The sequence below is a fragment of the Neomonachus schauinslandi genome, chromosome 13, assembly GCF_002201575.2.
Source record: "Neomonachus schauinslandi chromosome 13, ASM220157v2, whole genome shotgun sequence".
NCBI classification, from domain to species: Eukaryota; Metazoa; Chordata; class Mammalia; order Carnivora; family Phocidae; genus Neomonachus; species Neomonachus schauinslandi.
Window position 1 is genome coordinate 44,062,780 of NC_058415.1, and position 25,520 is coordinate 44,088,299.

Below are 25,520 nucleotides of genomic sequence, written 5' to 3' on the forward strand. Positions count from 1 at the left end.
ATGAGATATCATCTTACACCTGTCAAGATGGCTAAAATTACAACACAAGAAACAACAGATGTTGACAAGGATGCAGAGAAAGGGGAACCCTCTTGCACTGTTGGTGGGAATGCAAACTGGTGCAGCCACTGTAGAGAATTTCCTCAAAATGTTAAAAATAGAACTACCCTATGATCCATCAATTGCACTACTTACTAGGTATTTACCCAAAGGATACAAAAACACAGATTCGAAGGGATACATGCACCCCAGCGTTCATAGCAGCATTATCAACAATAGCCAAACTATGGAGAGAGCCCAAATGTCCATCCACTGACGAATGGGTGAAGAAGAGGTGGTACACACACACACTCACACACACAAACAATGGAATATTACTCAGCCATTAAAAAGAATGAAATCTTGCCATTTACAACGACATGGATGAGCTAGAGTGTATTATGCTAAGTGAAATCAGTCAGTCAGAGAAAGATACTATAGGATCTCACTCAGATGTGGAATTTAATAAAGAAAACAGATGAACATATGGGAAGGGAGAAAAGAAGAAAAGGAGAGAGGGAAACAAGCTAAAAGGCACTCCTAATGATAGAGAACAAACAGGGTTGATGGAGGGAGGTGGGTGGTGTATGGGCTAGATGGTGATGGACATTAAGGAGGGCATTTGTGATGATGAGCACCGAGTATTGTATGTAAGTGATGAATGACTGAATTCTACTCCTGAAACCAATATTGCTCTGTATGTTAACTACCTAAAATTTAAATTAAAAAAATAAAAAGTAAACTTCCAAATAAATTATCTGTGAACGCTAAGTTGTTGAGGACCCAACAGCAAATTCAGCAAGTACTCTCAATTTAGAGAAACTTGGTTTTTTCTTACAACTGCAATCAGTTTACCTTAATAATTCTCTGCTACAAACCTTGGGTAGACACAATATCTAAGTTTAATATTTTAGAATTTTAATGTATCAGAGTATGTTCAGTGACTACATAGATAGGTACATGTCCAATGCAGGCTTGGTAAGAGTTGTTAGAAGGCCAAGGTTCTTGACTGACAGAAAAATGAAATCAGTGTTTACAATTGTTTTCCTAGATTCTGTTGAAAAAATTTGGTTTGAAAACCACATACACAGTAAAACAGTGGCAAATATTAGACTTTTACCACTTAAAATTTGATTCTTAACTATTACTATTAGCATTTTTTTCCAATTCACTGCATTTGAAGAAGTGATTTCTTTAGTATAAAATCAGTATAGGAACTAATTAACTTGAAAAATGTTCAATGAGTGAATATTAATTGCTTCATTTTTTTAAAAGTTCATATAAGGACATAGAAACAGGCACTTTGTGTACTCCAAGAATTTTTCCTTAATTGAATAAAAAATAGTTACCTTCCCAGAATTCCTGAGTAGAAACATCTATTGGCCTGGAAATGGCACACATAAGAAAAATGCCATCGGTAAGGAGACTACACCGTATGTGTGGCTTCTAAGCCACAGAGACACTAAAACAACTCGTCAGATATATATCCCCATTTCACTTTATTAATGGCTTCTCTCTCTTTCATACTCTCCTTCTAGGCTGTCCCATCAAAGGTCATCCTACCCCCAATATCACCTGGTTCCATGGTGATCAGCCAGTCGCCACTGTCCCAGGACTGACACATCATATCTTGGCAGCTGGACAGATTCTTCAGGTTGCAAATCTTAGTGGCGGGTCTCAAGGGGAATTCAGCTGCCTTGCTCAGAATGAGGCAGGAATGCTCGTGCAGAAGGCCTCTTTGGTGATCCAAGGTAAGAAACCCTTCAGGCTTTGGAGCCGGGCTTAGTTCTTGAATAAGAAAGTCCACCTGAGAATCTAATTCTCTAGTAAAACAAAGTGATTTCTGATCTCAGTGGCTCCTAGAGCATGAAAATCAAAGCAGAACCATGTCTCCGTACAATGAGGCCCTTCAGAAGAGCCACCAAGCTCCATCCCAGCAGAATCTGGAAAAGTCAGTGGGCCCTTCTGCTTCATCATGTTGCTACCACTGAGGACCAAGGAAACATCATGATATAGCAAAGCCAAGAAAGTTTCATTTATGCTTGCTGAACTAATAAGAATCACACATACACATACACACCCACACACACCCCTACATGCATGCAAGCGCACACATGCATGCGTGCAAAGTAGCCTGTTAAACTAATGCAAGTTTTCTCTGTTGGTTTCGTTAAAAAAAAAAAAAATACCTCTTGATCCGAACTGCTTGGCTATTGCCTTCTCTCCTGGAGAGTCAGGCTGGTGCCAGTACCTGCTTATGGTGCTAACGAGTCTTCAGCTGCAGTCATGTGCTAAGTGTTTTGCAGGCACCTTTCCTGTGGTTTGTGCATTAACCTTCCAGGAACACAGGTGGGTCAGAAAGCCCTTGGGAGAAGCCTGGCTTTAGCTACACCAAGAAAAGGTTGTGAATGAACCCAAAACAGTGGGAAACAAACCCAGACTGGGCCTTGTTATAGAAACTAAGTGAGGGTTTCAAGTTTTCCATAGGCTATTTCTCCCTGTGGCCCATGGGTGACTATTTTTAGGGAAAGCAAAATTCTATTGCATGCATTCTAAAATGGGGGATTCTGTGGGAAGGGCCAGAATTTTGTGCCTCTGTAGCACACGAGGAGGGAGCAAATGGGTTTTCCCCCTTAAACATCCTCCCCTGCCATTTGGCTTTCTGGACAGGAAAGTCAATGTTGGATTTTCTTGCCAACCCGCCATTCTCTGCTGAAAACCAGAAGCCAGTGCCTATCTGCAAGATTTGTAATATACGACCTTGCAAATAAGCACTCACAGTTTACCAGCCCACAGTTACTTTTACAGCTTTCCTACCAGTGAGTCCCAGACCCCCAGATAGAAAATCCACAGAAATTGAATTTCTTCCTGACGTCATTGTCACATGTAAATGAGTGCTCTCTGGGTAGGCTGTTTTTTTGGTAACATTTCCAAAGTTCAACTCAAATGTGCACGTACAAATGTGATTGTTAAGTATCTCTGATATTTTTGTATCTCTCTGTTGAAAAAGGAAGTCACTTTCTGGTGACCCACTAGGAAGAAAAAGTACTTTGGAAGTGTATTTAAGAATAAGGACTACAGCCACTGGTTAAGTACTCTGTATGTGCCAGTCACCGGGCTCCGCCCTTTGCTTTCATTATATCCAGTCCTCACAGTAACTTTGCAAGGTAGGGGTCTTGTACTCACTTCATGGATAAGCCAACTGAGGCTCCTAGACGCCATGCCACTTGGCTACCTAAGTTGGGAAGGGAGCCCACTGGAGGACAGAGTGTCATTCTCGAGAGCTCCTCGTGCCCACAGAGCATGGGCACTAATGCATGCAATCCTCTTTTCACCTCTGATCCTCCTCCTGTGACAGATTACTGGTGGTCTGTGGACAGACTGGCAACCTGCTCAGCCTCCTGTGGTAACAGGGGCGTTCAGCAGCCCCGCCTGAGGTGTCTCCTGAACAGCACAGAGGTCAACCCCACTCACTGTGCAGGGAAGGTGCGCCCTGCTGTGCAGCCCGTCGCCTGCAACCGGAGAGACTGTCCTTCTCGGTGAGTGTGGCAGGCACTGGCTCAGGCCTCCCCGACCCCAACGCTGGGCCCTGACTCTTAGTCAAGTCAGTGGCTAACCTCTGTCCAGTACTGCATAGGGAGAGACACGAAGTGCGGGCAAGGGGGCCTGCCATCCAAGGCACTGTTCTTTTCTATAGGCCCCGACTTGCCAGGCCTCTCCACCCCGCAGAAAATATCCCTCAGGATGGGTCTCCTCCCTTGGCAGTTTGCTCCCTCACCACTCAGCGGGCTGAGGACTGCCTGGGGCATCCCAAGTGCCTGAGAAGGTCTGTTCAAGGAGCAGGAACATCCCAGGCCCTAGCCAGAGCTCGCTGGCATCCTGCAATAAGAAATTTGCTCCCTAGGGGCGCCTGGGTGGCTCAGTCATTGGGTGTCTCTGCCTTCGGTTCCAGTCATGATCCCGGGGTCCTGGGATCGAGTCCCGCATCGGGCTCCCCGCTCAGTGCAGAGCCTGCTTCTCCCTCTCCCTCTCCCTGCTGCTCTTTCTTTTCTTCGAAGGGGGTTGCATCCTGCGGAAGTCAAAACAAAATCTTCCTTTTCTATAGTGGCCTCCATGTTGGATATACGTCCTCTGCCTCTGGCCCCAGAATGACACCCACCGTCTCTGCCCCTTACAGCTTTGAGAAGCTGTGAGTCCCACAGAGCACCCTACCCCCAGTTTGCAGGCAGTCGCTAAAAGGATAATGGGTGGGCACAGAGCTGGCACCAGCATGGCATCCTGAGCCTGAGGGGACTTGGCTGGGCCTCACGATGCCCCCTTCCTACCTGTCCATGGGACTTTCACGCACTGCTCAGGCACCCGCTTTGTGTTTTGCCAGCTGAGTCACAAGGAGCAGCTGAAACCAGGAGCGACTCAATGAAATATGAAACATGCTCATTAATATCAGCAGTTTGACTTGCTGACGGGAAGGTTTCCATGGGAATGATTAATGTCCTTTTATACCCTTCCTGAACTGTAACATAGCCATACCTCGCCTTTCTCAAACCCCCCACCCCAGCTCCTGAAAAATTGCTGAAATGTATATTTGGAAATAAAAGTTGATTGAAATGCAGGCCTGACATTCACCGGGGATATAAGGGGTTGGAAGACTGCCCTCGCCAAGCTATTTGAAATGAAGACGAAGTTTCGGACGTGCCAAGGACTTTTTGATTTGCTGCGGTGATGGTCAGAGTCAATCAGGCTCATTTACTTCTGCAAATGAAATAATGGCCATGTTGGCTTGGGTTTCAGTGCCCCCAGGAGCTTTACACCACCTCGTGCCTGCTTCCTAAGTGGCTCTGCTCCTGGGGGTTGGAGATCTGCACACAGACATCTCTCTCCAGGGCCAATGGATCAGGGGGGTTCCATCAAACTAAATAAGTCACAGATCCAGATTCAAAAGGAATTTGCTCCCTGTCTCTGCTGCTTGACTCTCCTTTGACTGGTTTCCCTGCCAGGCTTCTTGGGCACTTCAGCAGCCTTCACTGAACAAAAGGATCGCCCTGGTTGTCTCTGAACAGGGCCGGAGAGTCCTGCTTTGACCCAGGTGACCGTTCCGCCATTTCATTTAGATAAACTTTGTCTCAGGCATTAAAACCCAAGAATGGTCTTTTTCCCTAGATTGAATAAGATGGCTGGAACACCCCAAGGCTTTTCCGTTTCCCCCAAACTGTCCCCCTTTCCCCTTTTCTTTGAGAACTAGCCCACGGTGCAAACATTCACAGAGAGCCCCTATGGGTTTGTATCTGGACCAAGGATTCCAGCATGTTTCCCAAATTCCAGCTTGGCTTTATGAGACAAGCCATTTGTGCAGTCCTGGTCAGTCTCACTTCTGACGATCCAAATTGTAGCCAGAACCTAACATCCTGAGGAAGGACATGCTCCACATATGTAGCCCTCGAGGAGGTATAAGGCCTGTGCACTGTGACTCATGGGAAACTGCTCCACAGAGCCAGAAGGAACTTTGCCTATTTCTCAGGGATTCAACAAAATCCAGTGAGACATGGGTTACAGAAGGTAGAAGAGAGAATGAGTACTAGCAGATAAAACACCGACTCGGGAGAACCAGAGACACAGTTTGGATCTGACTTCCCTAGGAGACTGTCCCCCTTCTGCCATGCACTTGGACGGTTCAGGAAGTCCCACAATCACAGTGCAGCATAACTAGCTAAAGGACTGTCTTCCCAGAGCGTTCCCTCTGCAGGCTCGCGGCTTTGGGGGCCAGTGTCACGAGTGAGACAAGTGATGTTCAGACCACTCTTTCAAGATGCACTTTTGCAGTCAATTTCCAAAGGGTATTTGTTTTCTGTGGCTGCAAATTACCACAAACATGGTGGCTGAAAAGAATAGACATTTATTTTCTCACAGTTTGGAAGGCCAGAAATCCACACTCAAGATGTCAGCAGGGCTGCACCCCTTGCAACTTTCTCAAGTCTTGCCAACTTCTGGTGGCTCCAGGCATCCCTCAGCTCATGGCCACATCACTCCAGCCTCTGCCTCGGTGGTCACACTGTCTCCTCCTCTAATCTCTCTTTCTCTTCTAAGGACATTTGTGAAGGCAGATAATGTAGGATAATTGCATCTCAAAGTCCTTAATTATATCTGCAAAGCCCCTTTGTCCAAATATGGTAACATTCCCAGCTTCCGGGGATCTGATGTAGATATCTTTTGGGGGACCATTTTCAGCCTTCCACTCCATGTGTATCATGCCCCGAGATTAGTAGCTGTGTGGTGAGAATAAGGGGATGCCCAGGCTCTTTTTCTGAGAACATATGGCATCATTCCTCTGCCCAAGCCTGACCCTTTGCTCTTCCTCTCCCCAGGTGGATGGTGACCTCCTGGTCGGCCTGTACCCGGAGCTGTGGGGGAGGCGTCCAGACCCGCCGGGTGACCTGCCAGAAGCTGAAAGCCTCTGGGATCTCCACCCCTGTGTCCAATGATCTGTGTACACAGCTCGCCAAACGGCCAGTAGATACCCAGGCCTGTAACCAACAGCTCTGCGTGGAGTGGGCCTTCTCCAGCTGGGGCCAGGTGAGAGGATTTTATTTGAAAGATAAATCTAAAGGTGCGGACCCTGCCACGGTAGGAAGTAAAAGTCCACCACTGCCAATCCTCTGTGATATCAGACCTTTCACATCCCATCTGTCAATCAACTCACCTGCCCAGTGTCCTTCCAAAAGCTTAGTGTTTCTGATGATTCTTCTCTAATACGAACATACGTCCCACAGCCATTACACTTTCCCTATTGATTTCCCACCCCCCCCCCCCCCCCCCGCCAAGCTCATCCCTTTATCAGATTATTAGCCAATCTTCAGCAACCGCTTCTTCAGACTCATTTTCTGTCAGGCTACCTCTTCCCACTGGTTGTCCTATGGCTGATGATTTAAAGCTCTGATGAGATCCATCTGGGGGGTGCAGGGTGTTTTGGGCCAGGGGTTCTCAACTGGGTTAGAAACTGGAGAAACTTCTTTAAAAGACCAATGTCCAGGCTGCACCTCCCTGAGATTCTAAGTCAGTTGCTAAGGGGCGGGATCGGAGCATGGGCAATTTTCGAAACTACACGGGAGATTCTGGTATGCAGGCAGCGTAGAGAACCACTCTTCTGAGCCAAGAAGAGTTGAAGCCTAGCTGGATCACTTTGAAACCACCAACTCCTTTCTCAATTCTCAGCCAGAGGATGGCCAAAAAAGTCCCAGGTTCGCTCAACACACAGCAGAAATGGGGGCTCATAGGACCCCAGTAGGGATGGGGCCTCTTCTGGATATAGGAAGAAACCACAGGACCCTGTCCATTTGAAAAGGAAATTTTATGGTTAGTTATAAACTAAAAAAATTTACACAAAGTAAAGATTCTCTATGGGAAGAACAAACCTGAGCAATGATGGACACTATGCCGTGACAGAAGCAGCCTCGGAGGGATGGGAGGTGCCGATAGTCACCCTACCATTGATCTCACATCATTTCTGGGCTGGGTGGGACTGAGCACCAGTCAGGAATTCGCATTATAATTAGAGGCCTAGGCTTTCCCCACTGCAGGTACATAGGCTGTTTAGAGAGAGAGGAGTTTTCCTACTCATCTGACCCCTTCTCTGTTTTAGAATGTTGTTGGCACTGAAAAAAACAATCCAGTGTGGTGCTTGGGGGAAGTGACGTAATGGCGTATGCGTGGTTCCCTTCATAGTCTGTGTTCAGAACCTCCCGGGGACCTACTTAGCATCTAAGAGCTGCCTGCCAGGGCTGATAATCAGCTAGTACCCACCCCGTTGGTGGGGTGACATCTGTTGTTTGTCAGAGGCTGGCACTAATTGCTAGGCTAACCATTCAGATTGGTCAGGCATAGTTTGTGATTGGTTGGTGTCTGAAACGTGCCATTAAGCTTGGCCTGCTGGGACAGCCCAAAACTACCACAAGGCTCTTGATTCTTTGTGTAACTGTACAAACTAATGTGACGGAATGTCTTGGGCAGCTAGCAACTCGAAACATGTTGGAACTGGCTGTCTACACATTACTGCATTCATGTTCCTCCGTCCCCACCCCGAGGTGTGTACTTTGAAAAACAGTCACTTGGAACTTCCCATTAAGTTAATGTACTGTGGCCATCTCTAATGAAGATCAAATGTTATTTGGAGGAAATCTGGCCACAGAATTCACTTGCAATCCATAAGCCATTTGTGTCCCAGGTGAGTCCGGGGATAATGCTCAACACCGGCCAATCAACACACTCGGCCTGAGGCTCCTTTTTGGCACCTTTACCAACCCCCCTCATTTCCAGTGACCTAATGTATGTGCTTCATAATCAAAGAGGCATGAGCTCCCTTTTGCTCTGATGCCTGGGGGATATCATCTTTCTCTTACCTGGAAAAGCCCACTTCTGCTAGCTTTCATTCTGCCCAAAGCAGCTCTGCTTCTAGGCCCTCAAGGCTTACTGGCAGTTTGTGAAATTACAATTAGGAACAGACCTGGCTTCACACGGGAGATGTTTCTGCATTGTATCATTGAGGTGACTAAAGGGGACATACATCGTGCGTGTTGATCATTCTCAGTGATTACTTTTTCTAAAAGAGAGAAAAAAGGTCCTTCCCCCTTTCTTGCCTTCAAACAACACTCTCATCCCCTTCTTTCTTCTAAAACCCTCTAGGCAAGTATGTCTCAAGCTTTAATGTGAATCACTTGTGGATCTTGTCAAAAATGCAAATTCTGATATGGCAGGTCTGGGCAAAGCCTTAGATAATGAATTTTTTTGTGAGGTATAATTGACATATGCCCATTATATTAATTTCAGGGGTATAACATGATTTGATATTTGTATACATTGCAAAATGATCACAATAAATCTAACATCCATCACCATATACTTAGAAAAAAACTTTTTCTTGTGATTTTAAGATCGAGTCTCAGCAACTTTAAGATATACAATACAGTATTATTAACTATAGTCACCATGCTGTACCTTGAATCTCCAGGACATGTTTACTTTATAACTGGAAGTTTGTACCTTTTGACCCCTTCCACATATTTCACCTACCCCCACCCCCCACCTCTGGCAACCAAGTCTATTCTCTGCATTTATTATAGTTGGGGGGAGGGGTTGTTGTTTAAATTTCACATATGAAATTATACAGTATTTGTCTGTCTGCCTTATTTGACTTTTGTGCCCTCAAGGTCTATACATGCCATCACTAATGGAAAGATGTCATTCTTTTTTATGGCTAAATAATATTCCTGTGTGTGTGTGTGTGTGTGTATATACACCACATTTCCTTTATCCATTCATCCACTGATGGATACTTAGGTTGTTCTGTATCTTGACTGTTGTAAATAATGCTGCAATGAACATGAGGGTCATGTATCCTTTCAAGTTAGTGTTTTCATTTTATTTTTTTTTATAAATACCCAGAAATAGAATTGCTGGTTGATATGGTAGGTCTATTTTAAATTTGGGGGGAACCTACATACTGGTTTTTTTTTTTTAATTTTTTTAATTCTTATGTTAATCCCCATACATTACATCATTAGTTTTAGATGAAGTGTTCCATGATTCATTGTTTGTGCATAAAACCCAGTGCTCCATGCAGACTGTGCCCTCCTCAATACCCACCACCAGGCTAACCCATCCTCCCACCCCCCTCCCCTCTAGAACCCTGTTTGTTTTTCAGAGTCCATCATCTCTCATGGTTCGTCTACCCCTCCGATTTCCCCCGCTTCATTCTTCCCCTCCCGCTACCTTCTTCTTCTTCTTTTTTTTTTTCCTTAACATATATTGCATTATTTGTTTCAGAGGTACAGATCTGAGATTCAACAGTCTTGCACAATTCACAGCGCTTACCAGAGCACATACCCTCCCCAGTGTCTATTACCCAGTCACCCCATCCCTCCCACCCCACCCCCCACTCCAGCAACCCTCAGTTTGTTTCCTGCAATTAAGAATTCCTCATATCAGTGAGATCATATGATACATGTCTTTCTCTGTTTGACTTATTTCACTCAACATAATACCCTCCAGTTCCATCCACGTCGTTGCAAATGGCAAGATCTCATTCTTTTTGATGGCTGCATAATATTCCATTGTATATATATACCACCTCTTCTTTATCCATTCATCTGTCGATGGACATCTTGGCTCTTTCCACAGTTTGGCTGTTGTGGACATTGCTGCTATAAACATCGGGGTGCATGTACCCCTTCGGATCCCTACTTTTGTATCTTTGGGGTAAATACCCAGTAGTGCAATTGCTGGATCATATGGTAGCTCTATTTTCAACTTTTTGAGGAACCTCCATACTGTTTTCCAGAGTGGCTGCACCAGCTTGCATTCCCACCAACAGTGTAGGGGGGTTCCCCTTTCTCCGCATCCCTGCCAACATCTGTCATTTCCTGACTTGTTAATTTTAGCCATTCTGACTGGTGTGAGGTGGTATCTCATTGAGGTTTTGATTTGGATTTCCCTGATGCCAAGCGATATTGAGCACTTTTTCATGTGTCTGTTGGCCATTTGGATGTCTTCTTTGGAAAAATGTCTGTTCATGTCTTCTGCCCATTTCTTGATTGGATTCTTTGTTCTTTGGGTGTTGAGTTTGATGAGTTCTTTATAGATTTTGGATACTAGCCCTTTATCTGATATGTCACTTGCAAATATTTTCTCCCATTCTATTGGTTGTCTTTTGGTTTTGTTGACTGTTTCCTTTGCTTTGCAAAAGCTTTTTATCTTGATGAAGTCCCAATGGTTCATTTTTGACCTTGCTTCCCTTGCCTTTGGCGATGTTTCTAGGAAGAAGTTGCTTCAGCTGAGGTCGAAGAGGTTGCTGCCTGTGTTCTCCTCTAGGATTTTGATGGACTCCTGTCTCACATTGAGGTCTTTCAACCATTTGGAGTCTATTTTTGTGTGTGGTGTAAGGAAATGGTCCAGTTTCATTCTTCTGCATGTGGCTGTCCAATTTTCCCAACACCATTTGTTGAAGAGACTGTCTTTGTTCCATTGGACATTCTTTCCTGCTTTGTCAAAGATGAGTTGACCATAGAGTTGAGGGTCCATTTCTGGGCTCTCTATTCTGTTCCATTGATCTATGTGTCTGTTTTCGGGCCAGTATCATGCTGTCTTGATGATGACAGCTTTGTAATAGAGCTGGAAGTCCGGAATTGTGATGCCGCCGGCTTTGCTTTTCTTTTTCAACATTCCTCTGGCTATGCGGGGTCTTTTCTGGTTCCATACAAATTTTAGGATTATTTGTTCCATTTCTTTGAAAAAAGTGGATGGTATTTTGATGGGGATTGCATTGAATGTGTAGATTGCTCTAGGTAGCATTGACATCTTCACAATATTTGTTCTTCCAGTCCATGAGCATGGAACGTTTTTCCATTTCTTTGTGTCTTCCTCAATTTCTTTCATGAGTATTTAATAGTTTTCTGAGTACAGATCCTTTGTCTCTTTGGTTAGATTTATTCCTAGGTATCTTATGGTTTTGGGTGCAATTGTAAATGGGATTGACTCCTTAATTTCTCTTTCTTCTGTCTTGTTGTTGGTGTATAGGAATGCCACTGACTTCTGTGCATTGATTTTATATCCTGCCACTTTACTGAATTGCTGTATGAGTTCTAGCAGTTTTGGGGTGGAGTCTTTTGGGTTTTCCACATAAAGTATCATATCATCTGCAAAGACTAAGAGTTTGACTTCTTCTTTGCTGATTTGGATGCCTTTGATTTCTTTTTGTTCTCTGATTGCTGTGGCTAGGACTTCCAATACTATGTTGAATAGCAGTGGTGATAGTGGACATCCCTGCCGCGTTCCTGACCTTAGGGGGAAAGCTCTCAGTTTTTCCCCATTGAGAATGATATTCGCTGTAGGTTTTTCATAGATGGCTTTTATGATATTGAGGTATGTACCCTCTATTCCTATACTCTGAAGAGTTTTGATCAAGAAAGGATGCTGTACTTTGTCAAATGCTTTTTCTGCATCTATTGAGAGGATCATATGATTCTTGTTCTTTCTTTTGTTAATGTATTGTATCACATTGATTGATTTGCGGATGTTGAACCAACCTTGCAGCCCAGGGATAAATCCCACTTGGTCATGGTGAATAATCCTTTTAATGTACTGTTGGATCCTATTGACTAGTATTTTGGTGAGAATTTTTGCATCCATGTTCATCAGGGATATTGGTCTGTAATTCTCCTTTTTGATGGGGTCTTTGTCTGGTTTTGGGATCAAGGTAATGCTGACCTCATAAAATGAGTTTGGAAGTTTTCCTTCCATTTCTATTTTTTGGAACAGTTTCAGAAGAATAGGTATTAATTCTTCTTTAAATGTTTGGTAGAATTCCCCTGGGAAGCCATCTGGCCCTGGGCTTTTGTTTTTTGAGAGATTTTTGATGACTGCTTCAATTTCCTTACTGGTTATAGGTCTGTTCAGGTTTTCTATTTCTTCCTGGTTCAGTTTTGGTAGTTGATACATCTCTAGGAATGCATCCATTTCTTCCAGGTTATCTAATTTGCTGGCATAGAGTTGCTCATAATATGTTCTTATAATTGTATTTCTTTGGTGTTGGTTGTGATCGCTCCTCTTTCATTCATGATTTTGTTGATTTGGGTCATTTCTTTTTTCTTTTGATAAGTCTGGCCAGCGGTTTATCAATCTTGTTAATTCTTTCAAAGAACCAGCTCCTGGTTTCATTGATCTGTTCTACTGTTCTTTTGGTTTCTATTTCATTGATTTCTGCTCTGATCTTTATTATTTCTCTTCTCCTGCTGGGTTTAGGCTTTATTTGCTGTTCTTTCTCCAGCTCCTTTAGGTGTAGGGTTAGGTTGTGTACTTGAGACCTTTCTTGCTTCTTGAGAAAGGCTTGTATTGCTATATACTTTCCTCTTAGGACTGCCTTTGCTGCATCCCAAAGATTTTGAATAGTTGTGTTTTCATTTTCATTGGTTTCCATGTATTTTTTTAATTCTTCTTTAATTTCCTGGTTGACCCATTCGTTCTTTAGTAGGATGCTCTTTAGCCTCCATGTATTTGAGTTCTTTCTGACTTTCCTCTTGTGATTGAGTTCTAGTTTCAAAGCATTGTGGTCTGAAAATAGGCAGGGAATGATTCCAATCTTTTGGTACCAGTTGAGACCTGATTTATGACCTAGGATGTGATCTATTCTGGAGAATGTTCCATGGGCACTAGAGAAGAATATGTATTCCGTTGCTTTGGGGTGGAATGTTCTGAATATGTCTGTAAAGTCCATTTGGTCCAGTGTGTCATTTAAAGTCTTTATTTCCTTGTTGATCTTTTGCTTAGATGACCTGTCCATTTCAGTGAGGGGGGTGTTAAAGTCCCCCACTATTATTGTATTGTTGTCGATGTGTTTCTTTGCTTTTGTTATTAATTGCCTTATATAATTGGCTGCTCCCATGTTAGGGGCATAGATATTTACAATTGTTAGATCTTCTTGTTGGATAGATCCTTTAAGTATGATATAGTGTCCTTCCTCATCTCTTATTACAGTCTTTGGTTTAAAATCTAATTTGTCTGATATAAGGATTGCCACCCCAGCTTTCTTTTGGTGTCCATTAGCATGGTAAATGGTTTTCCACCCCCTCACTTTCAATCTGGGGGTGTCTTTGGTTCTAAAATGAGTCTCTTGCAGACAGCATATCGATGGGTCTTGTCTTTTAATCCAGTCTGATAGCCTGTGTCTTTTGATTGGGGCATTGAGCCCATTTACATTCAGGGTAACTATGGAAAGATAGGAATTTAGTGCCATTGTATTGCCTGTAAGGTGACTGTTACCGTATATTGTCTGTGTTCCTTTCTGGTCTATATTGCTTTTAGGCTCTCTCTTTGCTTAGAGGATCCCTTTCAAGATTTCCTGTAGGGCTGGTTTTGTGTTTGCCAATTCCTTTAGTTTTTGTTTGTCCTGGAAGCTTTTTATCTCTCCTTCAATTTGCAATGACAGCCTAGCTGGATAGAGTATTCTTGGCTGCATATTTTTCTCATTTAGTGCTCTGAATATATCCTGCCAGTCCTTTCTGGCCTGCCAGGTCTCTGTGGATAGGTCTGTTGCCAATCTAATGTTTCTACCCTTGTAGGTTACATATCTCTTCTCCCGAGCTGCTTTCAGGATTTTCTCTTTGTCTATGAGACTCGTAAGTTTTACTATTAGATGTCGGGGTGTTGACCTATTTTTATTGATTTTGAGAGGGGTTCTCTGTGCTTCCTGGATTTTCATGCCTGTTTCCTTTCCCAAATTAGGGAAGTTCTCTGCTATAATTTGCTCCATTATACCTTCTGCCCCTCTCTCTCTTTCTTCTTCTTCTGGGATCCCAATTATTCTAATGTTGTTTCGTCTTATGGTATCGCTTATCTCTCGAATTCAGCCCTCGTGATCCAGTAGTTGTTTATCTCTCTTTTTCTCAGCTTCTTTATTTACCATCATTTCATCTTCTATATTACTGATTCTCTCTTCTGCCTCATTTATTCTAGCAGTTAGCGCCCCCATTTTTGATTGCACCTCATTAATAGCCTTTTTGATTTCTACTTGGTTGGATTTTAGTTCTTTTACTTCTCCAGAAAGGGTTTCTCTAATAACTTCCATGCTTTTTTCAAGCCCAGCTAGTATCTTTAAAGTGATGATTCTGAACTCTAGATCTGACATCGTACTAATGTCCGTATTGAGTAGGTCCCTGGCAGTCGGTACTACCTCTTGTTCTCTTTGTTGAGGTGATTTTTTCCGTCTTGTCATTTTGTGCAGAGGAGAATAGATTAATGAGAGAACAAAATGCTAGCAGAGTAACAACGTCCCCAGAAAATATACTCTAAACAAATCAGAAAAGACTTGAAGCAGTGGGAAAAGAAAGGGAAAGAGAGAAAAAAGAAAAAGAAAAAAAAAGAAAAAGATAAAGATAAAAACAAAAACAAACAAAACAAAACAACAACAACAACAACAACAAAACCAGAATGTGATCAAATATGATCAGGCTGCTATATAGATCAGTGCCACCCACTAGATTTGGGGTGTATTTTGGTCTTTTAGAAGAAAGTGCCTCCCAAAATTTTAAAGAAAGAAAAACTTATATATGTACAAAAATAAGGGTTGATATGATGAAGGGATGGAATATGACTGTAAAGATGGAAATTATAAAAAATTTTATAAAAGGAATTGATAAGAAGTTGTTTGAAAAAAGAAAGAAGAGGATTTAAAAAAGAAAAAAAAAGGGAGAGGATGTGATCAGGCAGGGGAATAGAAAACACCATATACTAGAGATTTAGGGTATATTTTAATCTGTTAGAAGAAACTATCTCAAAATTTTAAAGAGAGAACAACTTATATATATAAGCCAAAAATACGGGTAAGTACTATGAAGGGATAGAATATGACTCTAAAAATGAAAAATAAAAATGTTTTTTTTAAAAAAAGGGATTGATAAGATGTTGGTTGAAAAAGGGAAAAAGAAAAATTCAAAAAGAATAAAAAAGAAAAAAAGACAGTTAGTAAAAAAAAATTAACTTTGAAAGACTAAAGAATCATGGTAAAAAAGCCATGAATTCTATGTGCAGTATTCCCCTAGCGCTGGAGTTCTGCCGTTCTCATTGATCGGTAAACTTGGCCTTGGCTGGCTGTTCTTGCTGATCTTCTGGGGAGGGGCCTGTTGCCGTGGTTTCTAAATGTCTCTGCCGGAGGCGGAATTGCCCCGCCCTTGCCCCCCTCCCAGCTAAGTAATCTGCTCAGGTTTGCTCTCCAGAGCTTTTGTTCCCTGCGAGCTTTCCGTACAGCTTTGGAGGCGGAGAGTGAAAATGGCGGCCTCCCAATCTCTGCCATGGAGGAGCCGAGAACTCGGGGCCCCGCTTCTCAGTGAGCCCCCAGAGAAAAGCCGTCAGTCACTCCCGTCTCCCTGGTCTCCAGCCGCACTCCGTGCTCACCCGGCCTGTGACCGCGCGTTTCTATCTCTGGCACCCGACCCCGGGTGGAGTCTCCAAACCCAGCAGATCCCTGCGGCGCACTCCTGCGCGGCTCCTCCCAGGGGAGGAAGGTGAGTCTCCCCGGATCTGCCGCTTGTTGGGTCCCTGCTGGAGGAGCAGGGGCCCGACTGTGCCGCGGATCACGGTTTATGGCAACCCCGAGCTGAGAGCCCGCGCCTGGGCTCCGCCTCTGCAGCCGGCTTCCCTGCTCCGATACCTGGGAGCTCTGCCACACTCAGGCACCCCCGGTCTTTCTGTGACCCCGAGGGTCCTGAGACCACACTGTCCCGGAGGGTTCCACCCCCCGCTTAGCCACCAGAGTGACGTCCCTCAGCGGAACAGACTTTTAAAAGTTCCGATTTTGTGCTCCGTGGTTCTATCACTTGCCAGAAACGGCCGCCGGAGGCCCCTCCCCCGCCGTCTAGCCTCCCGAATATCGCCTCGGATTCACTTCTCCGCACGTCCTACCCTCCAGAAAGTGGTCGCTTTTCTGATGAGAGAGTTGTTGCTATTCTTTTCTTCGATCTCCTGTTGAGTTTGTAGGTGTTCAGAATGGTTTGATCCCTATCCAGCTGAATTCCTGAGAGGAGACGAAATCCATGTCTCCTACTCCTCCGCCATCTTGCTCCCTACATACTGGTTTTTATAGTGGCTGCACCAATTTACATTCTCACCAACAGTGCATAATGGTTCCCTTTTCTCCACATCCTCACCAACATTTATTTCTTGTCTTTTTGGTACTGGCTGTTCTAACAGGAATGAGGTGATATCCCATTGTGGTTTTGATTTGTATTTCACTGATGCTTGGTAACCTTGAGCACATTTTCATGCACCTGTTGACCATCTGTATGTCTTCTTGGGGAAAATGTCTATTCAGATCCTCTGCCTTTTTTAAATTGCATTGTTTGGTTTTCTGCTATTGAGTTGTAAAAGTTCTTTATGTATTTTGGATATTAACCCCTTATATGATTTGCAGATATCTTCTCCCATTCAGTAGGTTGCCTTTTCATTTTGTTAATGGTTTCCTTTGCCGATGTAGTCCCACTTGTTTACTTTTGCTTATGTTGCCTTTGCTTTTCCTGTCAGATTCAAAATATAATTGCCAAGAATGATGTCAAAGAGCTTACTGCCTATGTGTTCTTGGATTTCTGTGATTTCAAAAATTATGTTCAAGTCTTTAATCCATTTTGAGTGAAATTTTCTATATGATGTAAGAGTAGTCCAATTTCATTGTTTTGTATCTGGCTATCCAGTTTTCCCAGCACCATTTATTGAAGAGACTGTCCTTCCTCCCTTGTATATTCGGGGCTCCTTTGTCATAAATTAATTAACTATATATGTGTGGGTCTAATTCTGGGCTCTCTATTCTGTTCCATTGACCTGTGTGTCTGGTTTTATGCCAAACCATACTGTTTTGATTACTATAACTTTTTAATAGTTTGTAAGCAGGGAGCATGATGCCTCCAGCTTTTGTGTTCTCTCAAGATTGCGTTGGCTATTTGGGGTCTTTTGTGGTTACATACAAATTTTAAGATTGATTTTTCTATTTCTGTGAAAAATGTCATGGGAATTTTGACAGGAATTGCATTTAATGTGTAGATGCTTTGAGTAGTATGAACATTTTAACAGTATTGATTCATCCAATCCACAAACACAGAATATCTACTTACATCTTCTTCAATTTCTTTCACTCGTGTCATAGTTTTCAGTTTACAGGTCTTTTACCTCCTTTTTTTTTTTTTTTTTTAGATTTTATTTTATTTTTTTTTAATTTATTAGAGAGAGAGACAGCTAGAGAGGGAACACAAGCAGGGGGAGTGGGAGAGGGAGAAGCAGGCTCCCGGCCGAGCAGATAGCCCGATGCGGGGCTCGATCCCAGGACCCTGGGATCATGACCTGAGCCGAAGGCAGATGCTTAACGACTGAGCCACCCAGGTGCCCCTACAGGTCTTTTACCTCCTTGAGTAAATTTATTCCTAGATATTTCTTTTTGATACAATTATAAATGGCATTATTTTAATTTCTCTGAATTTGTTATTAGTCTAGAAATACAATAGACTTTTTTTATTGATTGCATATCCTACAACTTCACTGACTGGTTTGTTCTAAACGGTTTTGGGGGCTCTTTAAGGTTTTCTATATAAAATGTCATCTGCACGTATAGTGACAGTTATACTTCTTCCTTTCTAATTTGGATGCCTTTTATTTCTTTCTCTTGACTAATTGCTCTGACTAGGACTGCCTATACTATATTGAATAAAATTAGCAAAAGTGGGCATCCTTGTCTTGTTTCTGATCTTGGAGGAAAGGCATTCAGCTTTTCACCTTTGAGTATGTTACCTATGGGCTTGTCATAGGAATTATTTTGTTGAGGTACATTCCCTCTATGCCTACTTTTTTTGCTATTTTATTTTTTATTATTGAAGTACAGTGACATACAATGTTCAATTAGTTTCAGGTGTACAACATAGTGATCCCACAATTCTATACACTACTCAATGCTCACCACAATAAGTGCAGTCACCAGCTGTCACCATACATTACAATATTATTGACTGTATTCCTTTATGATATACTTTTCATCTCCATGATTTGTGTTTTATAACTGAAAGTTTGTACTTCTTAATCCCTTTCATCTATTTTGCCCATCACCCCACTCACCTCCCCTTTGGCTATCAACAGTTTGTCCTCTGTATTTAAGTGTCTGGCTTTGGTTTGGTTTGGTTTGTTTTTCAGATTCCACATTTAAGTCAAATCATATGGTATCTGTCTTTCTCTGTCTCCCTTGTTTCGCGTAGCATAATATCCTCTAGGTCTGTCCATGCTGCTGCACATGGCAAGATTTCATTGCTTTTTATGGGTGAGTTATATTCCATTGTATAGGTATATACCACATCTTTATCCATTCATCTATCAGTGGACACTTGGGTTGATTCCATATCTTAACTACCATAAATAATGCTGCAATAAATAAATGGTGCATACATCTTTTTGAATTTGTGTTTTCATGATTTTGGGGTAAATACTCAGTAGTGGAATTACTGGATCATATGGCATTTCTATTTTTAATTTTTTGAGATCTCCTATACTGTTTTCCACAGTAGTTATACCAATTTACATTCTCACCAGCAGTGCACAAGGGGCTCCCTTTTCTCCACATCTTTGCCAACACTTGTTATTTCTTATCTTTTTCATACTAGGCATTCTGACAGGTATGAGATGATATCTCATTGTGGTTCTGATTTGCATTTTCCTGATTAATGATGTTGAGCATCTTTACATGTGTCTGTTAGCCATCTGTGTATCTTCTTTGGCAAAATGTCTATTCAGGTTCTCTGCCCATTTTTTCATGGGTTTTGTGTGTATGTATTGACTTGTATAAGTTATTTTTGATATTAACCCCTTATTGGATATATTATTTGCAAATGTCTTCTCCCATTCACTAGGTTGCCTTTTTGTTTTGTTGATGGTTTCCTTGACTGTGCAAAAGCTTTTTATTTTGGTGTAATCTCAATCATTTATTTTGGCTTTCCTTTCTCTTGACTAAGGATACATATTCATAAATATCTTCCTAAGGTTGATGTCCAAGAGATTTCTGCCTGTTTTCTTTAAGGAGTTTTATAGTTTCAAGTCTCAAATGTAGGCCTTTAATCCATTTTGAGTTAATTTTTGTGTATGATATAAGAAAGTGGCCCAGTTTCATTCTTTTGCATGTAGCTGTCCACTTTTTCCAGCACCCTTCATTGAAAAAAACCTCTTTTCCCCCATTGTATATTGTTGTATCCTTTGTTGAAAATTGACCGTATAAGTGTGGGTTTATTCCTAGCCTTTCTAGCTGTTCCATTGATCTTTAGGTCTACTTTTGTGCCAGTGCCTTACTGCTTTGATTATTATAGCTTTGTAGCATATCTTAAAATCAGGAATTGTGAGGGTGCCTGGGTGGCTCAGTTGGTTAAGCGACTGCCTTCAGCTCAAGTCATGATCCTGGAGTCCCAGGATCGAGTCCCACATCTGGCTCCCCACTCAGTGGGGAGTCTGCTTCTCCCTCTCACCCTCTCCCTTCTCATGCTCTCTCTCACTCTCTCTCTCTCAAATAAATAAATAAAATCTTAAAAAAAAAATCAGGAATTGTGATACCTGCAGCTTTGTTCTTCTCTCTCAAGATTGCTTTGGATATTCAAGTCTTTTTTGGTTCCATACAAATTTTAGGAATATTCTAGTTCTGTGGAAAATGCTATTGATATTTTGATGGGGATTATATTTAATAGGTAGATTGCTTTGGGTACTATGGATATTTCAACAATATTCTTTCAATCTGTGAGCATAGTATACCTTTCCAGTTGTTATCTTCAGTTTCTTTCATCAATGTCATAGTTTTTAGAGTACAGGTCTTAACTTCATTGGTTAAATTTATTCCTAGATTTTTGTGTGTGTGTGTGCGTGTGTGTGAAATTGTAAATGGTATTGTTTTCTTAATTTTTCTTTCTGCCACTTATCAGTGTATAGAAAAGCAACCAATTTCTGTGTATTAATTTTGTATCCTGCAACTTTATGAATTTATTCTAATAGCTTTTGGTAGCATCTTTAGGGTTTTCTATATATGGTATTATATGTCATCTGTGAAGAGTTTTCTTTCTTCTTTACCAATTTAGATTCCTTTTATTTCTTTTTCTTCTCTGATTGCTGCAGCTGAGACTTCCAGTACTAGGTTGAATAAAAGTGGTGAGAGTGGACATCTTTGTCTTGTTCCTTATCTTAGAGGGAAAGCTTTCAGTTTTTTACCATCGAGCATGATGTTAACTGTGGGTTTTTCATACATGGCTTTTATTATGTTGAAGTACATTCCGTATGTTCCCTCTAAACCCACTTTGTTGAGAGTTTTTATGATGCATGGATATTGTATTTTGTGAAATGTTTTTCCTGCATCTATTGAGATTATCATAAGATTTTGTGATGTATCACATTGGTGATTTGCAAATATTGAACTGCCCTTGCTTCTCTGGAATAAATCCCTCTAAACTGTGGTGAATGATCTTTTTCTAATATAGTTTTAAATTTGGTTTCCTAATATTTCAAGGATTTTTTTCATCTATGTTCCCCAGGAATGTTGGCCTGTAGTTTTCTTTTTTTGTAGTGTCTTTTGTCTGGTTTTGGTATCAGAGTAATGCTGGCCTTGTAGAATAAGTGTGAAAGCTTTCCTTTTTCTTCTATTTTTTTTTTTGAATAATTTGAAAAGAATAGGTATTAATTCTTCTTTAAAAGTTGGGTAGAATTTTTTTGTTGGGAATTTTTGATTACCAAATTCAATTTCATTACTAGTAATTGGTCTGTTCAGATTTTATATTTCTTCCTGATGCAGTTTCAGAAGACTATATTTTTGGGAATTTACCCATTTCTTCTAGGTTTGTTGGCATCTAATTTTTCATAGTATTCTCTTTATAATTCTTTGTATTTCTGTGGTGTCAGTTTCTGCATTTTTTCTAATTTTGAGTCCTTTTATTTCTTGATGAGTCTGAGTAAAAGTTTATCAATTTCATTTATCTTTTCAAAGAACCAGCTCTTGGTTTTGTTGATCTTTTCTATTTTTTTTTAATTTCCACTTATTTCCACTCTATTATATCCTTATTTCTACTAACTTTGGAAAAAGAACAAAGCCCAGTTTCTTTAGGTATAAGGTTAGATTGAGATATTTCTTGTTTCTCATGATAGGCCTATATTACTATAAACTTTCTCTTAGAACTGCATTTTCTGTGTCCCAGAGATTTTGGACTGTTGTGTTTCCATTTTCATTCACCTCTTTGTTGTTTTATTTTTGTTTGATTTTTCTCTTTAATTTATTCATCGACCTATTGGATGTTTAGTAGCATGTTGTTTAGCCTTCATGTCTTTGTTTTTCCATTTTTTTATTGTAATTGATTTCTAGTTTCATACCATTGTGGTTGGGAAAGATGCTTGATAGGATTTTAATCTTATTAAATTTATAGAGACTTGTTTTGTGGCCTAACATATTATCTGTCCTAGAGAATGTTCCATGTGCACTTGAAAAGAATGTGTATTGTTTTTTTGTTTGTTTTTGGTTTTGTTTTTGAATGGAATGTTCTGTATATCTCTTAAGGCCACCTGGCCTAATGTGTCATTCAAATCCATTGTTTCCTTGTTGATTTTCAGTCTGGATAATCTAGCCATAGAGGTAAGTGGAGTATTAAAGTCCCCTACTATTATTGTATTACTGTCAATTTCTCCCTTTATGTCTGTTAATATTTGTTTTATATACTTTTATGTGCCTATGTTGGGTGAATACATATTTACAATTGTCACATCATCTTGTTGAATTAATCCTTTTAGCATTACATAATGCCCTTCTTTGTCTCTTGCTATACTTTTTGTTTTAAAGTCTGTTTTGTCTGATGTATCTTTTTCCATTCCTTCACTTTCAGCCCATGTTTTTTGGTCTGAAGTGAGTCTCTTGTAGGCAGCATATAGATAGGTTTTTTTTTAATCCATTCAATCACACTATACTTTCTACTGGAACATTTAGTCCCCTTACACTTAATAACTGATAGGTATGTACTTATTGCCATTTTGGTTTTCTAGTTCTTTTCTGTTCCTTTCGTCTTCTGCTCTCTTTCCTTATAGTTTGATGGCATTCTTCAGTGTTATGCTTGGATTCCTTCCTCTTTGTTTTTTGTGTATACATGTTAGGTTTTTAATTTGTAGTTACCATTGAATTCATATATAACATCTTAGGTGTATAGCAGTCTATATTAATTTGATGGTCACTTAAATTCAAACACATCCTAAAGCCACTAAATTTTTATTCCCCCTCCACATTTTATATCATATTTTACATCTTTTTATTTTGTGTATCCCTTGACTAATTTTTGTAGATAATTATGATTTTACTACTTTTATGTTTTAACTTCCACACTGGCTTTATAAGTAATTATCTACTACCTTTACTATATGTTCATTTTTACCACTGAAGTTTTTTTCTAGTATGGCCCCTTCTTCCCACTTAAAAAATTCCCTTTAATGTTTCTTGTAAGGCTGATTTATTGGTGATGAATGCTTTTAAATTTTGCCTGGAAAACTCTCTTTTCTCCTTCAATTCTCAACAATAACCTTGCCAAGTATTCTTTGTTGTGGATTTTTTTTTTCCTTTCAGCACTTTGAATATATCATGCCACGCTCTTTAGACCTGCAAAGTTTCTGCTAAAAAAATCAGCTGACAGCCTTATGAGATTTCCCTTGTATATAACAGTTTGCTTTTCTCTTGCTTTTTTTAAGATTCTTTATCTTTAATCTTTGCCATTTTAATTATTGCATGTCTTGGTGTGAACCTCCTTAGATTCACCTTATTTGGGGATCTGCTTCCTAGACTTAGATGTCTGGGAAGTTTTCTGTCCCCTCCTTCTGGGATCCTCACTTAAAATTGCTCTTCAGCTTGGTTGCTTCCATTACCCTATCTTCCAGATCTCTGAACCATTCTTCTGCATTTTCTAATCTGTTGATTCTCTTCAGTGTATTTTTCATTTCAGTGCTTGGGTTGGTTTTTTTATATTTTCTTTTTGTTGAAATTCTCCCTGAGCTCATCTCTTTTCTCAAGTCTAGTATCTGTACCACCATTACTTTGAACTCATTTAGCTTTTCGTCTGTGGTTTTGTCCTGTTTTTTTCAAAGAAACAACTTGTTCTTTCATTTAGGACATATTACTCATGTAAGTGGGGTGTTAAAGTCCCCTACTATTATTGTATTACTGTCAATTTCTCCCTTTAGATCTGTTAATATTTGCTTTATATATTTAGGTACTCCTATGTTGGGTGTATAAATATTTACAAATGATATATCCTCTTGCTGGATTGACCTCTTTATCATTATGTAATGCCAGTCTTTGTACTACAGTGTATTTTGTCTGCTCTAAGTATAGCTACCCCTGCTTTCTTTTGGTTTCCATTTACATGGATTATCTTTTCCATCCCTTCACTTCCAGTGTGTGTCTTTACTTCTGAATTTAGATAGGTCTTGGTTTTTTTATCCATTAAGTCACCCTATGTCTTTTAATTAGAGCATTTATAATTGATTTACACTTAACGTAATTGGTATGTGTGTACTTACTGCTTTTTTTATAGTTCCTATCTCTTCCTTTCTTCCTTTGTGGTTTGATGACTTTATTGATATGCTTACATTTCTCTATCTTGTGTGTATCCACCATAGGCTTTTGCTTTGTGGTTACCATGAGGTGTACATATAACAACATATCTATAACAATCTATTCTAAGTTGATATCAACTTGTTTGATTCCATTCTAAAGCTCTACCTTTTTACTCTCTCCCCATTTTGTTTTTGATGTGATATTTTACATCTTTTTCTCTTGTGATCCCTTAACTAATTATTGCAATTAAGAGTTATTTTTACCACTTTTGTCTTTTATACTTCATACTAGGTTTATAAGTATTAATCCACTTTATCTTTACCAGCAAGTTTTTATCTTTACCAGCAAGTTTTTACTTTCATGTTTTCTAGTTACTAATTAGTGCCCTTTGGTTTTAGTGTGAAGCTGACCCTTTGACATTTTTTGTTTATATTATGCATTCTTATGTAAATGTTTTTAAAATTGAATACCTTCTTGTGAGCCTTCTTTTGCTACTGAAGATGTTATTTTTTAATTGAAATATAATTGACATATGATATCCTCTTCTAACATTTGTTTTAAGGCTGGTTAATTGATGGTGAACTCCTCTAGCTTTTGCCTGTCTGAAAAACTTTCTCTCTCCCTCAGTTCTAAATAATAACTTTGCCAGGTAGAGTATTCTCAGTTGGGAGTTTTTTTCTTTCAGCAGGTTGTAGGTGAGAAGACAATGACACAGTATATTCAATGTTTTTGCTAAAAAAAAAAAATCTGGTAGTCTTATCAGGGTTCCCTTGTATGTAACAGGTTGTGGGTTTTTTTTTTTTCTTACTACTTTTAATAGTCTCCTTATCTTTAAATTTTGACATGTTATTTATAATGGGTCTTGGTGTGGGTCTCTTAAGATAATTCTTGGGGTTTCCTGGATCTGATTATCTGGTTCCTTCCTTCCCCAGGTTAGATTTCTTAAAATAAGTTTTCTTCTCCTTTTTCTCTCTGCTCCTTCTGCATCCTCTTTGAAGCAAATATTGGTCCATTTGCTGTCGTCCTGTAAACTATCTTCAGGCAGTTATTTCATTCTTTTTGCTCCTGTGATTGGATGAGTTCCACTGCCTATTTTTGAGATGCCTGGTCCTTCTGCTTCAGAACCCCTCTATTATATTTATCAGCTTTAGTTACCGTGTTCTTCAGCTTTCACTTCTATTTGGTATTTTCTATCTCTTTTTGAAGTTTCTCACAATGTTGATCTATCTTTATTCATCCATGCTGGATTTCTAAAAGCTTTTTTAAAAAGTAGCAAGATTTGAAGTGTTACAAGTTAGAGGGTACTGCTTGATCTCACAATCCTGTTGGTATTTTCCTATTGGTGATAGTGTTG

At 40.4% G+C, this 25,520-nt stretch overlaps 1 protein-coding gene across 1 annotated transcript in view; it reads left to right on the forward strand.

The window, feature by feature from the left end:
* Positions 1-25,520, forward strand: part of ADAMTSL1 (ADAMTS like 1) — a 376,366-nt gene that overhangs the window by 337,790 nt on the left and 13,056 nt on the right. Inside the window, 3 exon segments of the mRNA XM_044920766.1 lie at positions 1,578-1,790; positions 3,398-3,578; positions 6,402-6,609. Coding sequence (XP_044776701.1) covers positions 1,578-1,790; positions 3,398-3,578; positions 6,402-6,609 — 602 coding nt within the window.